This window comes from Pogoniulus pusillus, chromosome 9 (genome assembly GCF_015220805.1).
Source record: "Pogoniulus pusillus isolate bPogPus1 chromosome 9, bPogPus1.pri, whole genome shotgun sequence".
NCBI lineage: Eukaryota > Metazoa > Chordata > Aves > Piciformes > Lybiidae > Pogoniulus > Pogoniulus pusillus.
Genome location: NC_087272.1, coordinates 37,107,351 through 37,133,707, shown reverse-complemented (window position 1 = coordinate 37,133,707; position 26,357 = coordinate 37,107,351). Strand labels below are relative to the sequence as shown.

Genomic DNA, 26,357 nt, shown 5'->3' with positions numbered 1-26,357 from the left:
CTTCCCCCTTCCCCTTTTGCCTTCCCCCTTCCCCTTTTGCCTTCCCCCTTCCCCTTTTGCCTTCCCCCTTCCCCTTTTGCCTTCCCCCTTCCCCTTTTGCCTTCCCCCTTCCCCTTTTGCCTTCCCCCTTCCCCTTTTGCCTTCCCCCTTCCCCTTTTGCCTTCCCCCTTCCCCTTTTGCCTTCCCCCTTCCCCTTTTGCCTTCCCCCTTCCCCTTTTGCCTTCCCCCTTCCCCTTTTGCCTTCCCCCTTCCCCTTTTGCCTTCCCCCTTCCCCTTTTGCCGTCCCCCTTCCCCTTTTGCCTTCCCCCTTCCCCTTTTGCCTTCCCCCTTCCCCTTTTGCCTTCCCCCTTCCCCTTTTGCCTTCCCCCTTCCCCTTTTGCCTTCCCCCTTCCCCTTTTGCCTTCCCCCTTCCCCTTTTGCCTTCCCCCTTCCCCTTTTGCCTTCCCCCTTCCCCTTTTGCCTTCCCCCTTCCCCTTTTTGCCTTCCCCCTTCCCCTTTTGCCTTCCCCCTTCCCCTTTTGCCTTCCCCCTTCCCCTTTTGCCTTCCCCCTTCCCCTTTTGCCTTCCCCCTTCCCCTTTTGCCTTCCCCCTTCCCCTTTTGCCTTCCCCCTTCCCCTTTTGCCTTCCCCCTTGCCTTCCCCCTTGCCTTCCCCCTTGCCTTCCCCCTTGCCTTCCCCCTTGCCTTCCCCCTTGCCTTCCCCCTTGCCTTCCCCCTTGCCTTCCCCTTTTGCCTTCCCCCTTCCCCTCCTGTTAAGGGCTGTCCTGCCTGCCATGGGGTTTATATGAAGGGCTGAGAGCATAAATCTGAATTAGGTCCCTGTCCTTCAGCTTTACATTTGTAGATTCATTACCGTAGATTGCGACGGTCGCTCAGAAAACCAGAATGAGATCATTACTCCAAGAGACAAAAATGAGCATTTAATCACTGCTTAAAATGCAGTTTGAAGAGTCAAGAGGATGCCTGGGTGAGGAAGTAATTTCTCGGCACTGTATCCACATTATGTGCAAAAGACTTCCTTTGTTTGGTGGGCACAAGCAGCTCGGCATAGAAGCGCAGCGTACAGAACGGGTTATTAAAGCCATCCAAACCCTCTAGTCAGATAAGGGTAGGCACAATGGATGCTTCTGCTGATTTGTGCTCTAAGAAACAAGGCAAATGGCAACTCCAGGCCCTGCAGAAGGAGTGAAGTATCCCTGATGAGCAGCGTGCTGATAAACCAGCATATTCCCCACAATCTATTTTAAAAGCTGGAATGGTTTTTCTTAAGCATCAGCAAGTTTGGGCATCCTGAGATCGGTCAAAATGAAACACATAAAGCAAATATATTTGGGGTATGGCTCTGTGGGGGTTTTTTTTCCCCTCAAACAGCAGTTTGCCATCCACTTCTCGGCACAGAGTTTCTTTACTGCCCCCCAAATGCTCATTCTGCAAGCGTTTTGTTTAGATAATCGGTTCAGTTTGTGGCCAAACTGCTTTGGGTTTTTTGGGGAGGTTGTTGAAAGATAAACTTTTAGAGTGGGTTTCATTTTTTTGTTTTACCAGTGATTATGTTTTGTTGTGGTTGTTGTTGTTGGAATTTGTTTCATGATTGCTGTAGTGCTGATGTGGAAACCTTAGGGATAAAAAGCTGAGATGCTTCCAGATGCATCCTTGTTGTTTGATTTCGCAGGTAGGTACCACAGTGCTGTGGTAGGTAGGGAGCTTGTGTCTCAGGACTCTTCTTCTTCAACAGATGCCAAAAGAGTTGCTTTTAATCATGCTTCTACTGTAAAATGTAGTCTAATGCTAACTATATTTGTAGTGGTTTTGATGTTGAATGGCACTGCAAGGACCTACTTGCTGGGAGCTTGTGTCTCAGGACTCCTTTCCTTCACCAGATGCCTAAAGAATGACTTTTAATTGTGCTTATTCTGTAAAATGTAGTCTAATGCTAACTATATTTGTAGTGGTTTTGATGTTGAATGGCACTGCAAGGACCTACTTGCTGGGAGATTGTGTCTTAGGACTCCTTTCCTTCACCAGATGCCTAAAGAATGACTTTTAGTCATGCTTATACTGTAAAATGTAGTCTAATATTAACTATATTTGTGGTGTTTATGATATCATCTTCTGGATGGCACTGCAAGGACCTCCTTGCAGGGAGCTTGTGTCTCAGGACTCCTTTTCTTCACCAAATGCCTAAAGAATGACTTTAAGTCATGCTTATACTGTAAAATGTAGTCTAATATTAACTATATTTGTGGTGTTTATGATATCATCTTCTGGATGGCACTGCAAGGACCTCCTTGCAGGGAGCTTGTGTCTCAGGACTCCTTTCCTTCACCAGATGCCTAAAGAATGACTTTTAATCATGCTTCTACTGTAAAATGTAGTCTAGTATCAACTGTACAGTTGTAGTAGTTTTGATATCATCTTCTGAATGGCACTGCAAGGACCTCCTTGCAGGGAGCTTGTGTCTCAGGACTCCTTTTCTTCACCAGATGCCTAAAGAATGACTTTTAGTCATGCTTCTACTGTAAAGTATAGTCTAATGCTAACTATATTTGTGGTGGTTTTGATATCATCTTCTAAATGGCACTGCAAGGACCTCCTTGTAGGGAGCTTGTGTTGCAGGACTCTTTTTGTTCACCAGATGCCTAAAGAATGACTTCAAATTGTGCTTATATTGTAAAATGTAGTCTAATATCAACTGTACCTTTGTAGTAGTTTTAATACCATCTTCTGAATGGCACTGCAAGGACCTCCTTGTAGGGAGCTTGTGTCTCAGGACTCCTTTTCTTCACCAGATGCCTAAAGAATGACTTTTAGTCATGCTTCTACTGTAAAATGTAGTCTAGTATCAACTGTACAATTGTGGTATTTTTGGTATCATCTTCTGAATGACACTGGAAGGACCTCCTTGTAGGGAGCTTGTGTCTCAGGACTCCTTTCCTTCACCAGATGCCTAAAGACTGACTTTTAATCATGCTTCTACTGTAAAATGTAGTCTAATATCAACTGTACAATTGTGGTATTTTTGGTATCATCTTCTGAATGACACTTACTGCATCCAGGGGTTTTTGATGTGAGAGGCTGAGGGAGCTGGGATTGGTTAGCCTGGAGAAGAGGAGGCTCAGGGGTGACCTTATTGCTGTCTACAACTACCCGAGGGGAGGTTGTGGCCAGGAGGAGGTTGCTCTCTTCTCTCAGGTGGCCAGCACCAGAACGAGAGGACACAGCCTCAGGCTGAGCCAGGGGAAATTTAGACTTGAGGTGAGGAGAAAGTTCTTCCCTGAGAGAGTCATTGGACACTGGAATGGGCTGCCCGGGGAGGTGGTGGAGTCGCCGTCCCTGGAGCTGTTCAAGGCAGGACTGGACGTGGCACTTGGTGCTATGGTCTGGCCTTGAGCTCTGTGGTGAAGGGTTGGACTTGATGATCTGTGAGGTCTCTTCCAACCCTGATGGTACTGTGGTACTGTGTGATACTGTGACTTTCTCATCAGCCAAAAAGCCTTTCCTTGTTTCTTGTCTCTGACGAATGTGGTTTTCTACGCACGTTCAGAGCATCATCTTAAATGGTCCTAGGAGGCAGTCTGAAAGAGTCAATTCTGCAACACAGATATTATACAGAGTGCAAAAAAAAACCCCAAAGCAAACCCAAACTCAAAGCCCTACCTTCTTTTCTCTTTCAGGTGAATATATTGTTATGACAGTTTACTTCCACCTGAGACGGAAAATGGGTTATTTTATGATTCAGACCTACATCCCATGCATCATGACTGTGATCCTCTCTCAAGTTTCCTTTTGGATAAATAAGGAGTCTGTTCCAGCCAGAACTGTCTTTGGTAAGTACTACTTGTTTTCACTTTCTCTGATATTTCCTCTTTTATTGGACTTTCTAGGGAATAGGTCTTCTTACTCACAGAATTAATCAGGTTGGAAAAGATCTTTGAGATCATTGAGTCCAATCTATCACCCAACACTATCTACCATGAGAGTGGTGAGAGCCTGGAATGGGTTGCCCAGGGAGGTGGTTGAGGCCCTGTGACTGGAGGTGTTTAAGGTCAGGCTGGAGGGTTGGAAGTGGATGGGATTGTAGGTGACTGCTGGCAATCTGAAGGGAGGGATGGTAGTGACTGCTGGCAATCTGAAGGGAGGGATTGTAGGTGACTGCTGGCAATCTGAAGGGAGGGATGGTAGTGACTGTTGGCAATCTGAAGGGAGGGATGGTAGTGACTGCTGGCAATCTGAAGGGAGGGATGGTAGTGACTGCTGGCAATCTGAAGGGAGGGATGGTAGTGACTGTTGGCAATCTGAAGGGAGGGATGGTAGTGACTGCTGGCAATCTGAAGGGAGGGATGGTAGTGACTGCTGGCAATCTGAAGGGAGGGATGGTAGTGACTGCTGGCAATCTGAAGGGAGGGATGATAGTGACTGCTGGCAATCTGGAGGGAGGGATGGTAGTGACTGCTGGCAATCTGGAGGGAGGGATGATAGTGACTGCTGGCAATCTGGAGGGAGGGATGGTAGTGACTGCTGGCAATCTGAAGGGAGGGATGGTAGTGACTGCTGGCAATCTGAAGGGAGGGATGGTAGTGACTGTTGGCAATCTGAAGGGAGGGATGGTAGTGACTGCTGGCAATCTGAAGGGAGGGATGGTAGGTGACTGCTGGCAATCTGAAGTGAAACTTGAACATAAAACTTGAAGTGAGGGTGTGGCAAATGGCTGTATGTCTCTGAGGATTCTACTTCCTTTGGAGAGCAAACTGGGAAGACCTGACCCTGAATAATCCAGCCAGCTCCTTAGTCTGCATCCAGAGCAGCTTCATCCTCCAGTGAACAGTGGCATAATTATGGGAACTCTCTAAAACAGTATTAAAATGATTTGATTGGGAGTGTGGAAGATGTGCAGATGTCTTATTACATCAGTGTCATCGGGAGAAGCTTGCTATGAGGAAGGCTTAGCTCCTCTTACTGTGATTTGCTGTTTAGTGCTGCTCTCTCCTTTCTGCTACTGCAGAAAATTGCTAGTGAGAAAAGGAACTAGAAATGAAACAATTGGTCACAAGATCTTACAATTGCCTTCATCAAAATGCAGCTTGAATGAGATGCTGCAGTGAACCCTGAAAACAAATAAATAAGCCTATTTCTTTAGTTTCAGTGTTCTAGAAAGAGAAGCTCTTTCATAGAAAGAGGCTTCTATGGAGAGCAAAACATAAGGTACTAAATGGAAATAGTATTTGAGTCCTAACAAAGAAGTAGGAGGAAAAAAATGATTTAAAGCAGTCTTTCTAGAGCAATCTTTTGACTTCTTCATGGGCTGTAGTCTAAAGCAGGACTGATCAGGAAGAGAATGTTCTGCAAAAAGCCTTTCTGTAGATAGATGCTGGCAAGAGTGATGGGAATTAATGTTTCTAGGTGATGGCCCATTCAAACATGGGAGTGCTCAGTACACAAGTCAAAAAAGGTTAATGATTAGTTAGAGCAGAAGCAACCTGCAAACCTAGTAAGGACCCCACTAGCTCTCAGCTCAAGCATTATGTTAGGCAAACCAATATATCACTTCATCTGAATTTGGAAAGCTCAGCACAGCTCAGCAAATGCTAAACCTCATTGTTTTCTAATTCTACAAGCACATTTCACTGCCTCAAATGCATGACAGCTGTGTGAGGTTCCACAAGCCAAGGTGTTGTGTCCTGCATCTGGGTTGGGCCAATCCGAGGCACAGATCCAGGCTGGGTGCAGAGTGAGAGATTAGAAGTTGTAGAGATTAGACTCAAGCAGATTGGAAGAGACCTCCAAGATCATCCAGTCCAACCTGGCTGTCAACACCCCCAGGAAGGAGGCAGCCACAGCCTCCCAGTGCAGCCTATTCCAGAGTTTCACCACGTTCCTGCTGAAGAACTTCTTATAGAATCATAGAATCAAGCAGGTTGGAAGAGACCTCCAAGATCTTCCAGTCCAACCTAGCACCCAGCCCTGGCCAATCAGCCAGACCATGGCACTAAGTGCCTCATCCAGGCTTTGCTTCAACACCTCCAGGGATGGTGACTCCACCACCTCCCTGGGCAGCCCATTCCAATGCCAATCACTCTCTCTGCCAACAACTTCCTCCTCACATCCAGCCTAGACCTGCCCTGGCACAACTTAAGACTGTGTCCCCTTGTTCTATTGCTGCTTGCCTGGCAGCAGAGCCCAACCCCATCTGGCTACAGCCTCCCTGCAGGCAGCTGCAGGCAGCAATGAGCTCTGCCCTGAGCCTTCTCTTCTGCAGGCTGCACACCCCCAGCTCCCTCAGCCTCTCCTCACAGGGCTGTGCTCCAGGCCCCTCACCAGCTTCTTTGCCCTTCTCTGGACACCTTCCAGCACCTCAACATCTCTCTTGAATGGAGGGGCCCAGAACTGGAACCTCCTATGCCTCAAGTCCTTTGTCCTCTCTCTGCACATCACAGAGCACAGCCTGGCTGCAGCCTCCTGGCACTCATCCTTTGCATATTGATAAACATGAATGAAGTCACCCCTTAGTCTCCTCCTCTCCCAGGTAGAAAGCCCCAGCTCCCTCAGGCTCTCCTCATAAGGAAGATATCCAACTTCCTCAACATGTGTTTGCAGTTGCAGTGTTACCATGACCACAGTTTGAATTTGGTGCTCCTGCTTGTACACTTTAATTAAGAAGTTACTCTTTCAGCTGATGAGATATTAATTAAGTTCCTTTGGCTGACTGGCAGCAGAAGGGTTTAAAAGATAAGGTGATGGTTTCTTCAGTAACAAGAGTTGTTAACATAATATTACAGTATTCCATGGGGCCAAAATAATTGTCCATGACTTAGTGGCCCCTGCATTATGAGTGGGATAATAGATACAGACTAATAGGTGGCATTCTTGAACCTATTAGAGGCAAAATCATGGTTTGGTTGTAGTCTGACAACTGAAATTATGTTCAGATGCTTAGAGAATAACTTGTTGTAAGAAAATCTACTGATCTTAGAGTCATAGAATCAGGCAGGGTTGGAAGGAACCACAAGGAGCAGTCAGTTCCAAGCCCCCTGCCATGCCCAGGGACACCGTACCCTAGAGTAGGCTGCACACAGCCTCAGCCAGCCTGGCCTCAAACACCTCCAGCCATGGGGCCTCAACCACCTCCCTGGGCAACCCATTCCAGCCTCTCACCACTCTCCTGCTCAACAACTTCCTCCTCACCTCCAGCCTCACTCTCCCCACCTCCAGCTTTGCTCCATTCCCCCCACTCCTGTCACTCCCTGACAGCCTCAAAAGTCCCTCCCCAGCTATTTTGGAGCCCCCTTCAGATCCTGGAAGGCCACAAGAAGGTCACCTGGGAGCCTCCTCTGCTCCAGCCTGCACAGCCCCAACTCTTTCAGTCTGTGCTCACAGCAGAGCTGCTGCAGCCTCCAAGCATCCTCCTGGCCCTGCTCTGGACACACTCCAGCATCTTCTCATCCCTCTTGTCCCAGGGGCTCCAGAACTGGATGCAGGACTCCAGGTGGGGTCTCAGCAGAGCACAGCAGAGGGGGAGAATCCCCTCCCTGGCCCTGCTGGCCACACTGCTGCTGCTGCAGCCCAGGCTCTGCTTGGCTTTCTGGGCTGCAAGTGCACACTGCTGGCTCCTGTGGAGCTTCTTGTGCACCAGCACTCCCCAAGTCTCTCTTCTCAGGGCTGCTCTCCAGCCAGTTGCTGCCCAGCCTGTACATATCTACTTCATCTTGAGATGAAAACAAAGTGAATTGAAGGCCTCCTTGTTTTCTTCATGGGAACTGCTGATGCTATGTTGAAGTTTTGGCCTCCCATGACTCCTTTAAAAACTGGTTCACTGTGGGTAGCTGCTCACAGATGTGGGATGGTTATGATGACTTTAATGTACTATTCACAAGCAGCATAGAAAGACTCATAATCACAGAATCATAGAATATTGGGGGCTGGAAGGGACCTTCAAAGCTCATCCATTCCACCCCCCTTGCCAGAGCAGATCAAACAGGAACACAGTCAGCCCATGGCTTGGATGGCAACACTCTGTGCTGGGTTAGGAACTGGCTGGAGGGCTGGACCCAGAGAGTGGTGGTGAGTGGTGCCACATCCAGCTGGCAGCTGTCACTAGTGGTGTCCCTCAGGGATCTGTGCTGGGCCCCATCCTCTTTAACATCTTCATAGATGATCTGGATGAGGGCATGGAGTCAGTCATCAGCAGGTTTGCAGATGACACCAAGCTGGGGGCAGATGTGGCTGGGTTGGAGGGCAGAAGGGCTCTGCAGCAGGACCTTGACCGCCTGCACAGATGAGCAGAGTCCAAGGGGATGGCTTCAATAGCTCCAAGTGCAGGGTGCTGCATTTTGGCCACAACAACCCCCTGGAGAGATACAGGCTGGGGTGGGAGTGGCTGAAAGCAGCCAGACAGAGAGGGATCTGGGGGTGCTGATTGATATCCACCTGAACATGAGCCAGCAGTGTGCCCAGGTGGCCAAGAGAGCCAGTGGCATCCTGGCCTGCATCAGCAATGGTGTGGCCAGCAGGAGCAGGGAGGTCATTCTGCCCCTGTACTCTGCACTGGTTAGACCACACCTTGAGTATTGTGTTCAGTTCTGGGCCCCCCAGTTTAGGAGGGACATTGAGATGCTTGAGCGTGTCCAGAGAAGGGCGACGAGGCTGGGGAGAGGCCTTGAGCACAGCCCTACGAGGAGAGGCTGAGGGAGCTGGGATTGGTTAGCCTGGAGAAGAGGAGGCTCAGGGGAGAGCTCATTGCTGTCTACAACTAGCTGAGGGGTGGTTGTGGCCAGGAGGAGGTTGCTCTCTTCTCTCAGGTGGCCAGCACCAGAACAAGAGGACACAGCCTCAGGCTGTGCCAGGGGAGATTTAGGCTGGAGGTGAGGAGAAAGTTCTTCCCTGAGAGAGTCATTGGACACTGGAATGGGCTGCCCGGGGAGGTGGTGGAGTCGCCGTCCCTGGAGCTGTTCAAGGCAGGATTGGATGTGGCACTTGGTGCCATGGTCTGGCCTTGAGCTCTGTGCTAAAGGGTTGGACTTGATGATCTGTGAGGTCTCTTCCAATCCTAATAATACTGTGATACTGTGAGACTGTGATACAATCAGGTGGGTTTGGAATATCTCCTGAGAAGGAGACTCCACGACCCCCCTGGGCAGCCTGTTCCAGGGTTCTGGCACCCTCACAGGTTAAAGAAAAAAGTTTTCCTCCTGTTTCCAAAGTGCTTCCTGCAAGTGATTTGAGATTTCTTAGTATGAAACCATTTCCCTAACTCTGCCTTTTGCTTGGCTTGGGTTCAGCAGTGCTTTTTGTCTCTTTGAAGGGATCACCACGGTGTTGACGATGACGACGCTGAGCATCAGCGCCAGACATTCACTGCCAAAAGTATCCTATGCTACTGCCATGGACTGGTTCATAGCTGTCTGCTTTGCCTTCGTCTTCTCTGCTCTCATTGAGTTTGCTGCTGTCAACTATTTTACTAACATTCAAATGGAAAAAGCCAAAAGGAAGACAGTCAAATCCCTCCTGGAATTCCCAGTGGCTCCAGTGCAACGAGAAAGGCACACGGAGGAGACATCTGTGGTATGTGTCCAGCTTGGGCAAAGGTTTTCTGCTTTTTGGTGGTGTTCCTCTTTACAAAGAGGCCTGGACCTTCCTCCCAGGTCCCAGCTGAGCTGAGAAAGGAGTGTGAGGCAGGCTAATGGATGTGCTGGAGCGTGTCCAGAGCAGGGCCAGGAGGATGCTGAGAGGGCTGCAGCAGCTCTGCTGTGAGCACAGACTGAAAGAGTTGGGGCTGTGCAGGCTGGAGCAGAGGAGGCTCCCAGATGACCTTCTTGTGGCCTTCCAGGATCTGAAGGGGCCTCTAAAAAAGCTGGGGAGGGACTTTTCAGGATATCAGGGAGTGACAGGAGAGGGGGGAGTGGAGCAAAGCTGGAGGTGGGGAGTTTCAGGCTGGCTGTGAGGAGGAAGTTGTTGAGCATGAGAGTGGTGAGAGGCTGGAATGGGTTGCCCAGGGAGGTGGTTGAGGCCCCATGGCTGGAGGTGTTTGAGGCCAGGCTGGCTGAGGCTGTGTGCAGCCTGCTCTAGGGTAGGGGCATGGCAGGGGACTTGGAACTGGCTGCTCCGTCTGGTGCCTTCCAACCCTGACTGATTCTATGGTTCTAATGTTCTAATGCTACACAGTATTCATCCATTAATTCTTACTTGCAGTATGGAACATTTGGGGTTGGAAGGGACCTTTAAAGATCATCCAGTCCATCCCATTCTGCATTCACCATGGACATCTGCAGCTAGAATAGGTTGCTCAGAGTCCCAGATAACCTGACCTGGTTCCAGAGATCATAGAATGGTTTAGGTTGGAAGGGACCTCAAAGATCAGCCAGTTCCAACCCCCTGCCATAGGCAGGGACACCTCCCACTAGAACAGGCTTCTCAATGCCTCATCTAACCTGGCCTTGAACACCTCCAGGGAGGTTGTGGAGCACAGATCACAGAATGTGCTCTTTGATCACATTGGGTGATTCTGTGCTCCATAACCTCCCTGGGCAACCTGTGCCAGTGTCTCAGCACCCTCACTGCAAACAACTTCTTCCTAACATCCACTTTCAATCTCCCCTCTGCCCGTTTAAACCCATTCCTCATCCTGTCATTACCAGACCTTGTCAATAGTCACTCCCCAGCCCTCTTGGAGCTCCCTTCAGATACTGAAAGGCCACTCCAAGGTCTCCTCAAAGCCTCTTCTCTGGGCTGCAGAGCCTCAATTCTCTGAGCCTGTCCTCATAGCAGAGCTGCTGTAGCCCTCTGAGCTTGTGGCCTCCTCTGGACTATCACCTCCCTCAGTCTAAAACATTTCTTCCTTGTCTGTAGTCTAAATCACAGAATGATTAAGGCTGGAATAGACCTGTGAGGTAATTAAGTCCCAGCCTGTGACCTAACACCACCATACTGACTAGACCATCTCCCTCTTTCGGTTTCAAACCATCACCCCTTGTCCTGTTCTGCTAAAATGTCTGTCCCCAGCTTTCTTATAAGCTCCTTCAAGGACTGAAAGGCCACTAGAAGGTCTCCCTGGAGCCTTCTGTTCTCCAGGCTGGATTAGCTCAGGTGGAAGGAGGTTATACCCATCCCTACCTCCAGCTTCTGTATTTCCCTTTGTTTTGGTGATGGTCACTTGTGGTGAATGTCTTCAGGAGAAGTTTCTTTCCCTTTGCAGTTTGATTCTGACTGAACTGATTGCACAGACCAAGGTGTGACTGATTAGAAGGGCAGCATGTGATGTTGTGTGGCTAATGCCTGTGCTGAATTTAAGCTAAAGCACTGCAGTTACATCTTGGAGCACTTCCTTAGACATCACAGTACTCCTTTCCTTGCTCCTATTGCTTATCTGGAGCCTTCTTGCTTCATCAGTTTCAGGTGGTGTGAAGAATGCTGGATGAAGCCTTTGTATGCAGTAGAGATTTCATTGTTTGTGTCAATCTTTGAACCTCAGCTCCTGAAAAGGTTTTTGGGGGGGCTCTGTTTAACAAAATAGCTGTCCTGGTGCTTTGCGTGTGACTTGTGTGGTAGCTGTGTTCATGTGTGGAACAGTTGATAATGGCCTGATCTCCTTTCCAGTTGAGCTCACCAGTGATTCTCCTTTGCTCTTCCTCTGCTCTTCCTTCCCATTCCCATGTTCACTCTCTGCTGCATCACTCTCCCACTCAGGAGATACTTAGCTGACAAAGAATTTGGCATTGGAATGGGCTGCCCAGGGAGGTGGTGGAGTCACCATCCTTGGAGATGTTCAAGAAAAGACTGAATGAGACACTTAGTGCCATGGTCTGGTTGACTGAATAGGGCTGGGTGCTAGGTTAGACTGGGTGAGCTTGGAGGTCTCTTCCAACCTGCTTGGTTCTATGATTCTAAGTCATTACAGCACTTGCACAGCAGTGCAGAAGGCTCTAAGCCATGATTGACTCTTGGCAATGCCACTCAAGAAGTAAGACACTGACGGCAGCATTGCAATTTACTCTTCCTGTCAGGCTGACTTTGTAATTTCCTGTGCCTGAGCCATGATTTAAGAAACATTGTTTTAGACTAACTCTTGGTAATTTTGTCTTTTGTCTCTTTTTCATGTCTCATTTGTCTCCTTCCCTATTCATCTGCTCTTCTTTGCCTTCCCACCCCTTCCATTTGCTATCACTGCTCAGCTGCTGTCCACCCACTTCCATTTTTCTTCCTCTTCTTTGCTCTCTTACTTCAGATCATTACTGTTTTCAATCTCCTGCCTGTGTTGTTCTGTTAGCTCCCATTCCTGCTTATAAGGATAGATGTGCTCCTGAAGAGTTGATTACTCATCACTCTGTTGGCTGCTAGTGAGAGGCAGGAACAAGACAAGGTGTGTTTATAGTAGTGTGGAGTTTGCCTTGTGCACAGAGGTGTTGGTTCTCATTAAGCTTCTTGATTGTACAGCCTGCACCTCAGACACTGCTGTGGAGTGTTCATAAGTGCTGCTTGTCATAGAGTCAGAGTGGCTCGAGTTGGAAGGGAACTCAGAGATCATCTACTTCAACTTCACTGCCATGGGTAGGGACACCTCTCAACTGGACTCAGCTGCTCAAGGTCTCATCCAACCTAGCCTTGAGCACCCCCAGGGAGGAGACAGCCACAACCTCCATGGGCAACCTATTCCAGAGTCTCACCACCCTCCAACTGATAAACTTTCTAAGCTCCAGTCTAAACCTACTCTCCTTCAGCTTCAAACCATTCCCCCTTGTCTTGTCTCTAGACATCCTGATGAAAAGTTCCTCTGCAGCCTTCCTGTAGGATCCCCTCAGCTCTAAGGTTCCTCTGGAGCCTTCTCTTCTCCAGGCTGAACACTCCCTGCTCCCCCAGCATGTCAGTAGGACAAGGCCAGTAAGATGAGGGAGGTTATTCTGCCCCTGTGCTCAGCACTGCTCAGGCCACCCCTTGAGTGCTGTGTCCAGTTCTGGGCTCCTCAATTCAAGAGAGATGTTGAGGTGCTGGAAGGTGTCCAGAGAAGGGCAGCAAGGCTGGGGAGGGCCCTGGAGCACAGCCCTGTGAGGAGAGGCTGAGGGAGCTGGGGGTGTGCAGCCTGCAGCAGAGGAGGCTCAGGGCAGAGCTCATTGCTGCCTGCAGCTGCCTGCAGGGAGGCTGTAGCCAGGTGGGGTTGGGCTCTTCTGCCTGGCAACCAGCAATAGAACAAGTGGACACAGTCTCAAGTTGTGCCAGGGGTGGTCTAGGCTGGATGTTAGGAGGAAGTTGTTGTCAGAGAGAGTGATTGGCATTGGAATGGGCTGCCCAGGGAGGAGGTGGAGGCACCATCCTTGGAGGTGTTGAATCAAAGCCTGGATGAGGCACTTAGTGCCATGGTCTGGTTGGTTGTCTAGGGCTGGGTGCTAGGTTGGGCTGGATGATCTTGGAGGTCTCTTCCAACCTGGTTGATTCTATGATTCTATCCAGCACAGAAAGGTAGGGCTGGAGTCTAAGCCAAGATTGATGACTTACACTGTGGTCCTCTGGTTTCCTTCTCCTGGGAGCAAGTTAAAATGCATTCAGGTTAGAAGGAATGAACCTGACCTCAAGAGTTCTGAACTCCTGTCTGATTTAAAAGCAGAAATGTTGTTGCAAGTCAGTGTGTGATGGAAATGAATGATTTAGGGTTTGTTATTGTACTCCTGAGTCTATTTTTGTGCTGCTGCACTATTTCCTTTTCACTGTATTCCTATGAAGTTTATTTTTACCCAGTTATGGAGATGAAAAATGCTACTGGAAGAAAAAAGTCTTAAAAAAATAGACTCCTAAACACTGTTAACATCAGCTTCAACCTCAGCTGTTTGTTAAAGGAGTGTGAAAGCTGCCAAAAAAACAGGTCAGACTCAAATGAACCTTTTGAACTGAATAATGCCTTCAAACTCGGTCACAAGTAGGCTGTAACCCTCCAACTTTCCTCCTCAGCAGACAGTTGAGCATCACATTGCCTTCAGCAAAGCCTGTGGCATCTAATCACTGAATCATAGAACCTGAGAGGTTGGAAGGGACCTCCAGAAATCACCCAGTCCAACCCCCATGCCCAGGCAGCATCCTCTAGAGTAGTTCACACAGGAATGCATCAAGGCAGGTCCTAAAAGTCTCCAGAGAAGGAGACTCCACAACCTATGCCAGGGCTTTGTCACACTCACTCTAAAGAAGTTTCTCCTCATAGTGAGCTGAAACCTTCTCTGTTCCACTTTGCAGCTGTTGCTCCTTGGCTTATTACTGCTGAGCACCAAAAAGAGCTTGGCCCCAGGCACTGACCCCCACCCCTCAGATATTTGTGCACATTGATCAGATCTCCTCTCAGCCTTCTCTTCTCCAGAGCAAACAGCCCCAGGGCTCTCAGTCTCCCTTCACAGGAGAAGTCTTCCAATCATAGAATCAAGCAGGTTGGAAGAGACCTCCAAGCTCATCCAGTCCAACCTAGCACCCAGCCCTATCCAGTCAACTACACCATGGCACTAAGTGCCTCATCCAGGCTTTGCTTCAACACCTCCAGGGATGGTGACTCCACTACCTTACTGGGCAGCCCCCTTGTGCCTCTCTGTTGGACTCTAATGGAGCAACTCAAAGCTCAAGCTCTTCACTGCCATATAGGTTCACTTTCCTTTCCTTAACAGGAGCATCCATAGAATTAGAATCATAGAATCAAGCAGGTTGGAAGAGACCTTCAAGATCATCCAGTCCAACATGAAGTGATCCTGAGGGGATTTTCCAGCCTGGATGTTTCTGTGATTCAGTGATTCTATGAGGAGACACTTCTTTATGGTAAGAGTGACAGAGCCCTGGAGCAGGCTGCCCAGAGAGGTTGTGGAGTCTCCTTCTCTGGAACCTTTCCAAACCCACCTGGATGCATTCCTGTGTGGCCTGCCCTAGGTGATGCTGCTTGGGCAGTGGGGTTGGACTGAATGATCTCTGGAGGTCCCTTCCAACCCCTGACATTCTGTGATGCTGTGTATTAGAGTCCTCTGAAATCAGCAGGTACTTTTCATCGACAGGATGTCTACTGAAAGGGAAAATCACAGGATCACAGGATTATTGAGGCTGGTATAGACCTCTGGAGCATCAAGTGCAGCCTCTGACCTAACACCACCACCCTGACTGGAAAGGTTGCCTAGGGAGGTAATTGAGGCTCCATCCCTGGAGATATTCGAGGTGAGGCTGAACAGGGCTGTGGGCAACCTGATCTAGTTGAGGATGTCCCTGCTGGCTGCAGAGGGGGTTGGACTGGATGAGCTTGGGAGGTCCCTTCCATTTCAGGCCATTCTATGATTCTGAGACACACTTGCAAGCAGCCTTCTTTTAGAAGAGTACCTGTCTGGATGGAAAGCCTGGTGTGAGGTAGGTGAAGAGGAGCTTCATTAAGTCCTCTGCAGCAACTGGCACTGGTTGCAGTGTATAAAGCTAAATATGTGCTCAGACAATAAAGCTGGGGGCATAAATGGGTGTAGAGTTTGAAATGGCTTTCTTAATATTTCACATAGTTTTGTCTTCCTAAATAGCACAAATTAAAGTGCTGCTTGAAAGAATTTGATCTCTTTCCAAGAACCTGGGACTGCTCTACCTTTAACATGGTTCAGTTGTGGAATAAGGGAAGTAGAAATGTCTGTGTTCTGGGAAGCAGCAGGAAGAGTAATTACAGGCAGTACTCAACGTAGGTTTGGGCTGGGTTCTGACCCAACTTAGCTGTGATGTGGAACACTGGAACGGGTTGCTCAGGAAGGTGGTTGGAGCCTCATCCCTGGAGATATTCAAGGTGAGGCTCAGTAGGGCTGTGGGCAACCTGATCTGGTTGAGGATGTCCTTGCTGACTGCAGAGGGGGTTGGACTGGATGAGCTTTGGAGGTCACTTCCAACCCAAATCTTTCTGTGGTTCTTTACATTTCTGCTTAATCATAGAATCACAGAATCAAGCAGGTTGGAAGAGACCTCCAAATCATCCAGTCCAACCTAGCACCCAGCCCAAGCCAGTCAACCAGACCATGGCACTAAGTGCCCCAGACAGGCTCTGTTGAACACCTCCAGGCATGGGGACTCCAGCACCTCCCTGGGCAGCCCATTCCAATGCCAATCACTCTCTCTGACAACAACTTCCTCCTAACATCCAGCCTAGACCTACCCCAGCACAGCCTGAGGCTGTGTCCCCTTGTTCTGTTGCTGCTTGCCTGGCAGCAGAGCCCAACCCCACCTGGCTATAGCCTCCCTGCAGGCAGCTGCAGGCAGCAATGAGGTCTGTCCTGAGCCTCCTCTTCTGCAGGCTGCACACCCCCAGCTCCCTCAGCCTCTCCTCACAGGGCTGTGCTCCAGGCCCCTCACCAGCCTTGCTGCCCTTCTCTGGACACCTTCCACTACCTCAACATCTCTCTTGAATTGAGGAGCCCAGAACTGGACACAGCACTCAAGGTGTGGCCTGAGCAGTGCTGAGTACAGGGGCAGAATAACCTCCCTTGTCCTGCTGCCCACACTGTTCCCATTCCAGGGCTCTGTAGGGCAACCCAAACTCCATAGTACTGTTCCAGTCAAATTTTGCTTGACTGGCTCTACAGCAGAGGAGTAAAGCACAGGTAGGTTTCTCCTCCAAGTTGTGCATTTGCTAGCAGCATGGCAATATGGTAACTCAGTGGGATTTGGGACAGGCAGCATTATTTACAGCCTGACAACATGCTGCTTCCCTGCTGCATGTCAAGTGGTGTGAATTTGGCAGGCTACCTAATGTCCTCCCAGAAGAACAGACTGTTTCCTCTAGGAGGGAATGGAGAGGATAAAATCCACTATGGTAGAGTTCAATAGGAAAATATGAGTGAATTGCCACACAAACACTTTTCTTGTTGCAGCTAAACAGCAAGTAGAGCCAGAGTTTTGGGTTGCTTTAAGCCTTCCAATTATTGCATCAGTTTTTGTTGGAGTTTATAGAGATTTCCCTGTCTGGGAAATTCATCTAGCACATCACTGAGCTTCTATACAGAATCACACAACCATAGAATACTTTGGGTTGGAAGGGACCTCCAAAGGTCATCCAGTCCAACCCCCTCTGCAGTCAGAAGGGACATCCTCTACTGGATCAGGGGATGTCATTGCTGCCTACAACTACCTGAAGGGAGGCTGTAGCCAGGTGGGGTTGGTGTCTTCTGCCAGGCAAGCAGCAACAGAACAAGGGGACAGAGCCTCAAGTTGTGGCAGGGAGGTCTAGGCTGGATGTGAGGAGGAAGTTGTTGGCAGAGAGAGTGATTGGCATTGGAATGGGCTGCCCAGGGAGGTGGTGGAGGCACTGTCCCTTGAGGTCTTCAAGAAAGGACTGGATGAGGCACTTAGTGCCATGGTCTGGTTGATTGGTTAGGGCTGGGTGCTAGGTTGGACTGGATGATCTTGGAGGTCTCTTCCAACCTGCTTGATTCTATGATTCTATGGTCTGGTTGCTTGGCCAGGGCTGGGTGCTAGGTTGGCCTGGATGATCTTGGAGGTTTCTTCCAACTTGATTGATTCTATGAAGTAGTTCTTATGGGGTCTGAGGGAAGGAGCAGGGCTGGCTCTGGAGTCAGCTTGTTGGGACATGCACGGCAACAGGAAGGTGAGACTGAGATGGACATGTGGAGAATCCAACCTCTGTAAGGGGGAATGGAGGATGTCTTGTCCTGGAATATTCAGTAGGCTGGTGGGGGTGTGCTTGAAGTGGTGAGGAGCCTGTGTTGATCACAGAATTACAGAAACATTCAGGTTGGAAAAGGTCTTTGGGATTATCAACTGACAGCTACTCTACAAAGCTCACCCCTGACCCTTATGCCCAAGCACCACATCCAAACAACCTTTAAACACATCCAGCTTGGTGACTTCACCACCTCCCTGGGCAGCTCATTCCCACTCTTGCTGGGGAAAATGTCCTAATGTCCAAGGCTACAGTCAGGATGGATTTGAGAGGAGGTCTCCTATCACCAAGCCTGCAGCCCCATCCTTGTTGCTGGCTTCCAGTAGAGGAGGACAACCCTTTTGTGAGTGTCTTTTTGCAGCCTGACTTTGCTTCTGGAGGGGACTGCAAGCACTTGGTGCAGTTAGGTGGATGCATCTGTGGAGACATAATTTAGGCTATGAGGTGTTTCATTCCAGCTTTTACAGCTGCTTGCTGGGTGCCATAGTGTTTGTTTTCTCCTGCTAGGGCTGGTACCAGATGGCAGTGTTGTGACTTGGAAATTCTGCTTTGAATTGATCCCTGAGAAAATAGAAGCTGCAGCTCTCAATATTGTACTGCCTCTGTCCCAGTGATAGCCCAGGACAGTGACATCCCATGCCAGAGGTCTGCTAGGGCTCTGCAAACTGCATTGGCCTGCAACAATGAGCTAAGTAAGTGGTGCCAGCCCTGGGGCTTTGCTCAGTGCTGCTCTGAAGGTCTGCAGCAGGATGAGGCTGGTGCAGGTCTGCTGAAGTGTCTGTGTGGCCAACCCCAGGGCTGCTGAGCTCTCCTCCAGGGTGCTGAGGCAAGTCAGAATGCCTCTCAATTCTGTTGCAAATGCACAGCTTTAGTGTGCACCTCTTTAGCCTGGAGAAGAGGAGGCTCAGGGGGGACCTTATCACTCTCTACAGTTACCTGAAGAGAAGTTGTAGTCAGGCAGAGGTCAGGCTCTGCTCCCAGGCAACTTGTGACAGGGGAGCATGGCCTGAAGCTGTGTCAGGGGAGGGTTAGGTTGGATATTAGGAAGCAGTTCCTCATGGAAAGGGGACACGAGAATGGACTGCCCAGGGAGGTGGTGGAGTCCCTCCCTGGAGGTGTTTAAGGAAAGCTTGGATGTGGCACTTAGAATCATAGAATCAACCAGGTTGGAAGAGACCTCCAAGCTCAGCCAGTCCAACCTAGCACCCAGCCCTGTCCACTCAACCAGACCATGGCACTAAGTGCCTCATCCAGGCTTTGCTTGAATGCCTTCAGGGATGGTGACTCCACCACCTCCCAGCCAGTTCCTGACCCATATCAGAGTGAATCTGTCCAAGCCAGGAGCTGCCAGCTTTGCCAGGAGCTTGTTGTGGCAGATGGAGTCAAAGGCTTTGCTGAAGTCCGGGTAGACTACATCCACAGCCTGCCCCACATAGTGCCATGATCTGGTTGATGTTAGAATCATAGAATCAAGCAGGTTGGAAGAGAGCTCCAAGCTCAGCCAGTCCAACCTAGCAGCCAGCCCTGGCCAATGAACCAGAGCATGGCACTAAGTGCCTGTTGATCTCAGCGGTGTATTCCAGCCTCAGTAATCCTGTGATCAGCAGTTGATGATGGCTATGCTTCCTAGTGGCCAGAGGGGCTCTGAAGGGGATTTGTGGTGCTCACTGGCTCTCTCTTAGCTCTGGCAGTAGGAACTGCTTATTTTGGCTTCACATTCCAGTGGGATGTATCCATTATTGAGAATGTGGAGGAATTTATAAGTGCAAGCTGGTTTAAAGCTGCTGTGTAGAGCACTCACAGGCATTCCAGTACCTGAAAGGGACCTACAAGAAAGCTGGGAAGGGACTTTTTGTAGTGATAGGCTAAGAGGGAATGGATTGAAGCTTGAGGAGAGCAGATTTAGACTGGGAGTAGAAAGAAGTTCTTGTCCAGTGAGGGTGGTGAGACACTGGCACAGATTGCCCAGGGAGGTTGTGGATACCTCCTTCCTGGAGCTGTTCAAGGCTGGATTGGATGAGGCCTTGAGCAACATGAGCTAGTGGAAAGTGTTCCTGCCTGTGCCAGGGGGGTTGGAACTAGATGACCTTTAAGGTCTTTTCCCAGCCAAACCCTCCTGTGAATCTCTGAGTGGTATGAAGGAGCTCCCTCTGTAGTGCTGCACCAGCACAAGCATTTCCTGCAGCTTGCAGTGCCTCTCTGCTTGCAAACACACTGAAGTACAGTCCTCTACTTAGAGCCACAGGGATGCTGAAGGGAATGCAACATCTCTCTTGGGAAGAGAGCCTGAGGCAGCTGGGGCTGTGCTGCTGGGACAAGAGGAGCCTGAGAGGAGACCTCATCAGTGTTTATCAATATGTGCAGGGTGAGTGCAGGAGGCTGGAGCCAGGCTCTGCTGGGTGATGCCCAGGGACAGCACAAGGGAAATTGAATGACACAAATTCTGTGCCAGGTGGGGTTGGTCTCTTCTGCCAGGCAAGCAGCATCAGAACAAGGGGACACAGCCTCAAGTTGTGGCAGGGGAGGTCTAGGCTGGATGTTAGGAGGAAGTTGTTGTCAGAGAGAGTGATTGACATTGGAATGGGCTGCCCAGGGAGGTGCTGGAGTTGCAGTTCCTGGAGGTGTTCAAGAGAAGATTGGATGAGGCACTTAGTGCCATGGTCTGGTTGATTGGGGGTTGGACTGGATGATCTTTCAAGGTCCCTTCCAGCCCTTCATATTCTGTGATCATGATCATTGGCCAGGGCTGGGTGCTAGGTTGGACTGGGTGATCTTGGAGGTCTCTTCCAACCTGGTTGATTCTGTGATTCTATGACTTGCTCTAAGTGATGCTGCTCTGGCAGTGGGGTTGGACTGGATGAGCTTTAGAGTTCCCTTCCAGCCCCTGACATTCTGTCATTCTGAGGATCAAATTGCCACTTTTATCACTGCTGCATTCTCCCTAGGACTTGGCACCTGACTTTTAAGTCATGTTCCTGTTTGTTTTACAGCTTCCAGCTTGGCCTTATCATAGGGAATCGGCGCCGTGGCTGTTCCCAGCTCTCTTTGTTCTGTCACAAGCTGCCTGAGTTTGTCAGTTCAGCTCTGCCTATTGCTGTGCTGATGATCCCCCTTCTCCTGAGGCTCAGCTCAGCTGCTGCACACTGCTTCACTTCATGCTAAATTTGCAGTCTTGACTTCATTGAAGTGCAAAATTGGCTGGCTTGTCAAAACCTGATAATACACAGAAAACAATCCAGGGCTTGGTTCTTTTTTTTTGGGGGGGGGAGTGGGTTTGGCTCAAGTCAAGGCTTTTGTAGGCTTAGAGAAGGTTTCATGATCTCCACATTATGAGAGCAGCTGTTTATAGTGTGCAAACCTGGTTAAATATTGAAGAGCTTAGATTGATTCTCGTGTTCCTGCATCGTTTTAGGGCAGTAGCTCTTAAAGTTGAGCTGAAGTGGAAAAGCAGATGACCTACAGATGGACTTTTGGTGGTAGATTTGTTGCAGGGGATTTTTGTTGTTGTTGTTGTTGTTGTTGTTCTTTGTGTTTTGTCACAGACACTTAGAGGTTGGAAGGGACCTCCAGAGGTCATCCAGTCAGAATCACAGACACTGAGAGGTTGGAAGGGACCTCCAGAGGTCATCCAGTCAGCATCACAGACACTTAGAGGTTGGAAGGGACCTCCAGAGGTCATCCAGTCAGAATCACAGACACTGAGAGGTTGGAAGGGACCTCCAGAGGCCATCCAGTCAGAATCACAGTCACTTAGAGGTTGGAAGGGACCTCCAGAGGTCATCCAGTCAGCATCACAGACACTGAGAGGTTGGAAGGCACCTCCAGAGGTCATCCAGTCAGCATCACAGACACTGAGAGGTTGGAAGGGACCTCCAGAGGTCATCCAGTCAGAATCACAGACACTGAGAGGTTGGAAGGGACCTCCAGAGGTCATCCAGTCAGAATCACAGACACTGAGAGGTTGGAAGGGACCTCCAGAGGTCATCCAGTCAGCATCACAGACACTGAGAGGTTGGAAGGGACCTCCAGAGGTCATCCAGTCAGAATCACAGACACTGACAGGTTGGACAGGACCTCCAGAGGTCATCCAGTCAGCATCACAGACACTGAGAGGTTGGAAGGCACCTCCAGAGGTCATCCAGTCAGCATCACAGACACTGAGAGGTTGGAAGGGACCTCCAGAGGTCATCCAGTCAGCATCACAGACACTGAGAGGTTGGAAGGGACCTCCAGAGGTCATCCAGTCAGAATCACAGACACTGACAGGTTGGACAGGACCTCCAGAGGTCATCCAGTCAGCATCACAGACACTGAGAGGTTGGAAGGGACCTCCAGAGGTCATCCAGTCAGCATCACAGACACTGAGAGGTTGGAAGGGACCTCCAGAGGTCATCCAGTCAGCATCACAGACACTGAGAGGTTGGAAGGGACCTCCAGAGGCCATCCAGTCAGAATCACAGACACTGAGAGGTTGGAAGGGACCTCCAGAGGTCATCCAGTCAGAATCACAGACACTGAGAGGTTGGAAGGGACCTCCAGAGGTCATCCAGTCAGCATCACAGACACTGAGAGGTTGGAAGAGACCTCCAGAGGTCATCTAGTCCAAACCCCCCTGCCAAGGCAGGATGCTCCAGGTTAGCTCACACAGGAATGCATCCAGATGGGTTTGGAAAGGCTCCAGAGGAGGAGACTCCATGACCTCTCTGGGCAGCCTGCTCCAGTGACACTCACAGTAAAGAAGTTCTTCCTCATGTTGAGGTGGAACTTCCTGCACTGCAGTTTTCATCCCTTTGCCCTTTGTCCTGTCACAGGGCACAAGTGAGCAGAGGCTGTCCCTGCCCCTTCCTTCCTGATCCCCAGCCCTCTGCTATTAATATATGTTGATCAGATCCCCTCTCCAGACTGCCCAGCCCCAGGGCTCTCAGCCTTTCCTCCTCAGGCAGTGCTCCAGTCCCTTCAGCATGCTTGTAGCCCTCCCCTGGACTGTCTTCAGCAGACCCCTGTCCCTCTTGAACTGGGGATCCCAGAACTGGAAGCAATATTCCAGGTGTGGCAACAAAATACATGTCCTTAGATTATTATTGGAGCTTGAGAACTTTGTCTATGCATGGACAGAGATTGTGTTTTGAACCTCTCATCTATCGTGTTTCTGATAGCTGAGGTTGAGAGGCTGAGTTCTCCTGATAGGATCAGGAGCAAGAAGAGACTACAGCAAAGCAAAGCACTGCTAGCTTTGGGTGTGGTGATGCTTGTGAAGCATGGAGTTGGTTGGACCAAGTCAGAATGCAAGGGTGAGGTGTCATTTACAGCAGCAGCAAGCTTAGTGCTTATAGGAAGGCAACCTTGGTCATAGAATAGAATCAAGGAGGTTGGAAGAGAGCTCCAAGCTCAGCCAGTCCAACCTAGCACCCAGCCCTGGCCAATCAACCAGACCATGGCACTAAGTGCCCCAGCCAGACCTTTAGAATAGAATAGAATCAATCAGGTTGGAAGAGACTTCAAGCTCATCCAGTCCAACCTAGGACCCAGCCCTGTCCAACAAATCAGACCATGGCACTAAGTGCCCCAGCCATTTTTTTACTGCACACCTCCAGGCACAGCAAGTCCATGGTGGGGTGCTAAGTGACTGGCATGTACTTGACTAGTTTAGAAGAAGCTTTGTCATGTGGACAACCTCCTCATGTGCTCTCATGTGGCTGAGATGTGTTTTCTGTGCTACTCACCTTTTTAGTCATATGATGGACACAGCTCAAGTTATGTGATGTGGGGGGTGAGAGGAAAGCAGGGATGCTCTAGCAGCTTTTGGTGAGCAGACATCTAGAGCAGCCTATCAAGAGTAGTTAATCTGGTGCATGCCCAACTCTGTGTCCATCTCATCACTTCCAGAGCAAGGATTGGGCTGGATAAATTGTTCTGATGGGCTGAGTATGGACTGGACAAGAGGTAGCAAGCACAAACTTGAATGTAGAAACTTCCATCTAAACCTGAGGAGGAACTTTTTCACTTTGTGGGTGGCAGAGTACTCAAACAAGCTGCTCAGATTGCTGGTGGAGTCATTCAAAACCTGCCCAGATGCTGTCTTGTGCAGCCTGTTTTAGGTGAAGCTGCTCTGGCAGGGAGGGATTGGACTCGATGATCTCCAGCGAGACTCCCCCACCTCCCTGGGCAGCCCATTCCAATGCCAATCACTCTCTCTGCCAACACCTCCCTCCTAACATCCAGCCTAGACCTCCCCTGGCACAACTTGAGGCTGTGCCCCCTCGTTCTGTTGCTGCTTGTCTGGGTCAGATCTCTTCAGGCTGCTATTTCATGCTGTAATGTCACTATGTTTGAAGGTAGCTTCTAGGCTCCCATTTTACATTCCTGATCAACACCATTTTAAATCTCCCAAAATTCCCACTGGAATGCCTCCAGGAGAGTCAGATCTTTTCTCACTCTAGGATAAGAGCATAAAACCATGGACTCAGTGCTTCCTGTGGAGCCCCATCTGGCAGCTCTCTGTTGGCTCAGGATAATGGAGCATCTTTCCTGACTCGCCCTCAGAAGGGAATCTTTATTTGGATAATCCCTTCATTTCTTGGCTTGCATTTTAATTTGGGTTTCATTTGGTTGTCGTGTTTTATATCTTTGGGTTTTGTGTCTGAGGTGAGTTGACCCTGGCTGGAGCCAGGTGCCCACCAAAGCTGCTCTACTGTTCGCATTTCTTGGCTGGACAGAAGTCACTCAGCAGTTACCATCATGGGCAAAACAGACTTAGCAGCATAGAATCAGTCAGGGTTGGAAGAGTCATCTAGTTCCAACCCCCCCTGCCATGCCCAGGGACACCCTACCCTAGAGCAGGCTGCTCACAGCCTCAGCCAGCCTGGCCTGAAACACCTCCCTGGGCAACCCATTCCAGCCTCTCACCACTCTCATGCTCAACAACTTCCTCCTCACTTCCATCCTGAATCTGCCCACCTCCAGCTTTGCTCCATTCCCCCCAGTCCTGTCACTCCCTGACACCCTTAAAAGTCCCTCCCCAGCTTTTTTGTAGGCCCCCAAACCTGCTCCAACATAGGCTGCTCAGCCTGGTAGGGATGGAAGGAAGGTGGAGCAAAGGCACAGTAGGTGTAGTACAGGGCAGTGCTTGGGAATACTGTCTTGAGAGAGAGGTGCAAAACATGTGATTTCAAAGTTCTTTTTTAATCTATAGCAAGTAATTGTTTGCTCCTGCCTGGATTTAACTCTGCATTGCTGCTGTTGACTGTATGCACCCTGCCAGCCATTAATTATTTAGCCTGGAGAAGAGGAGGCTCAGGGGTGATCTTATTACTGTCTACAACTACCTGAAGGGGCATTGTAGCCAGGTGGGGGGTGGCCTCTTCTCCCAGGCAACCAGCAATAGAACAAGGGGACACAGCCTCAAGCTGTGCCAGGGGAGGTATAGGCTGGATGTTAGGAAGAAGTTCTTCACAGAGAGAGTGATTGGCATTGGAATGGGCTGCCCAGGGATGTGGTGGAGGCACCGTCCCTGGGGGTCTTCAAGCAAAGCCTGGCTGAGGCACTTAGTGCCATGGTCTGGTTGATTGGATAGGGCTGGGTGCTAGGTTGGACTGGATGATCTTGGAGGTCTCTTCCAACCTGGTTGATTCTATGTGGATTCTATGTGGATTCTATGTGGATTCTATTTGTCTCTTGGGAAGCAGTGAGTCTTTGTACCACTTCTATTCACATCCTTACCTAAAATACCATAATATCCACATTTGGTCTAAATTATAATGTGCTTTACTTTATTTGCTTTGCTTACTTTCTAATGTGTGTGCTTTAGGTGGAGGGCTGAAGGGTCAAAAGTCTGTTCTTCAGGTAATGCTTCCAGAAGGAGATTCAGCTCATGTTAAGCTTCCACTTAAATGCAGAGGAGAAAGGCAGAGCCTGAGTCCCACTCTCAGAAGTCAGTAATGTATTAAACTCTGCTGGGCTTCTCATGTCTGCTTCATTCCTTACCTCTGCTTCAGTTTCTCATCCAGCCTAATAAGTACTATTTGGCTTAAGTATGTCTTTCAGAAAGACATCTAGACTTGCCTGAAGACATCAAGTGATGGCAAACTCATCACTTTTCTTAATTAATGGAAAGGAGTAGTTGATTAAAGACTGATTTATTTGCTGGTTGAGCTGCAGCTGGGGAGTTTATTGCCTGTGGTTGATGTGAAAAAGGCCCTGCCTTTATTTCTGACAGAGCAGCAATGTGGTGGTTTGCTTTGGTACTTGCATTTTGATGGCATCTACTCTGGATCTTAGAAGTTCATAGAATCAAGGAGGTTGGAAGAGACCTCCAAGCTCAGCCAGTCCAACCTAGCACCCAGCCCTGGCCAACCAACCAGACCATGGCACTAAGTGCCCCATGCAGTCTTTTCTTGAACACCTCCAGGGATGGTGACTCCACCACCTCCCTGGGCAGCCCATTCCAATGGCAAATCACTCTCTCTTGATATATGGTAGCTAATTTTCTCTACATAGAAAGCAGAAGTAAAACATAATTGCCTGCTAAGTTGCATCTAGAATGTTTTTGTGTCATCAGAGAAACAGGTAAACATCAAATAATAATGTGTTAAGTGTGGAGCTGGGGAACAAAACCCTCAACTCTAACCCACGAATCCTTACTCTGATGGCAGTGAGTTTATGTTGCATGAAGTGTGCTGCCTCAGCTGCATTCACCCTGGTCTGCCAG

General features: G+C 49.5%; 1 protein-coding gene across 1 annotated transcript in view; it reads left to right on the top strand.

Moving 5' to 3' along the window:
* The window catches only part of GABRA4 (gamma-aminobutyric acid type A receptor subunit alpha4), a 73,065-nt gene that overhangs the window by 29,068 nt on the left and 17,640 nt on the right, over positions 1-26,357 (top strand). Inside the window, exons 7-8 of the mRNA XM_064149214.1 lie at positions 3,672-3,824; positions 9,296-9,555. Of these exons, the coding sequence (XP_064005284.1) occupies positions 3,672-3,824; positions 9,296-9,555 (413 nt within the window). The remainder of the gene's footprint in view (positions 1-3,671; positions 3,825-9,295; positions 9,556-26,357) is intronic.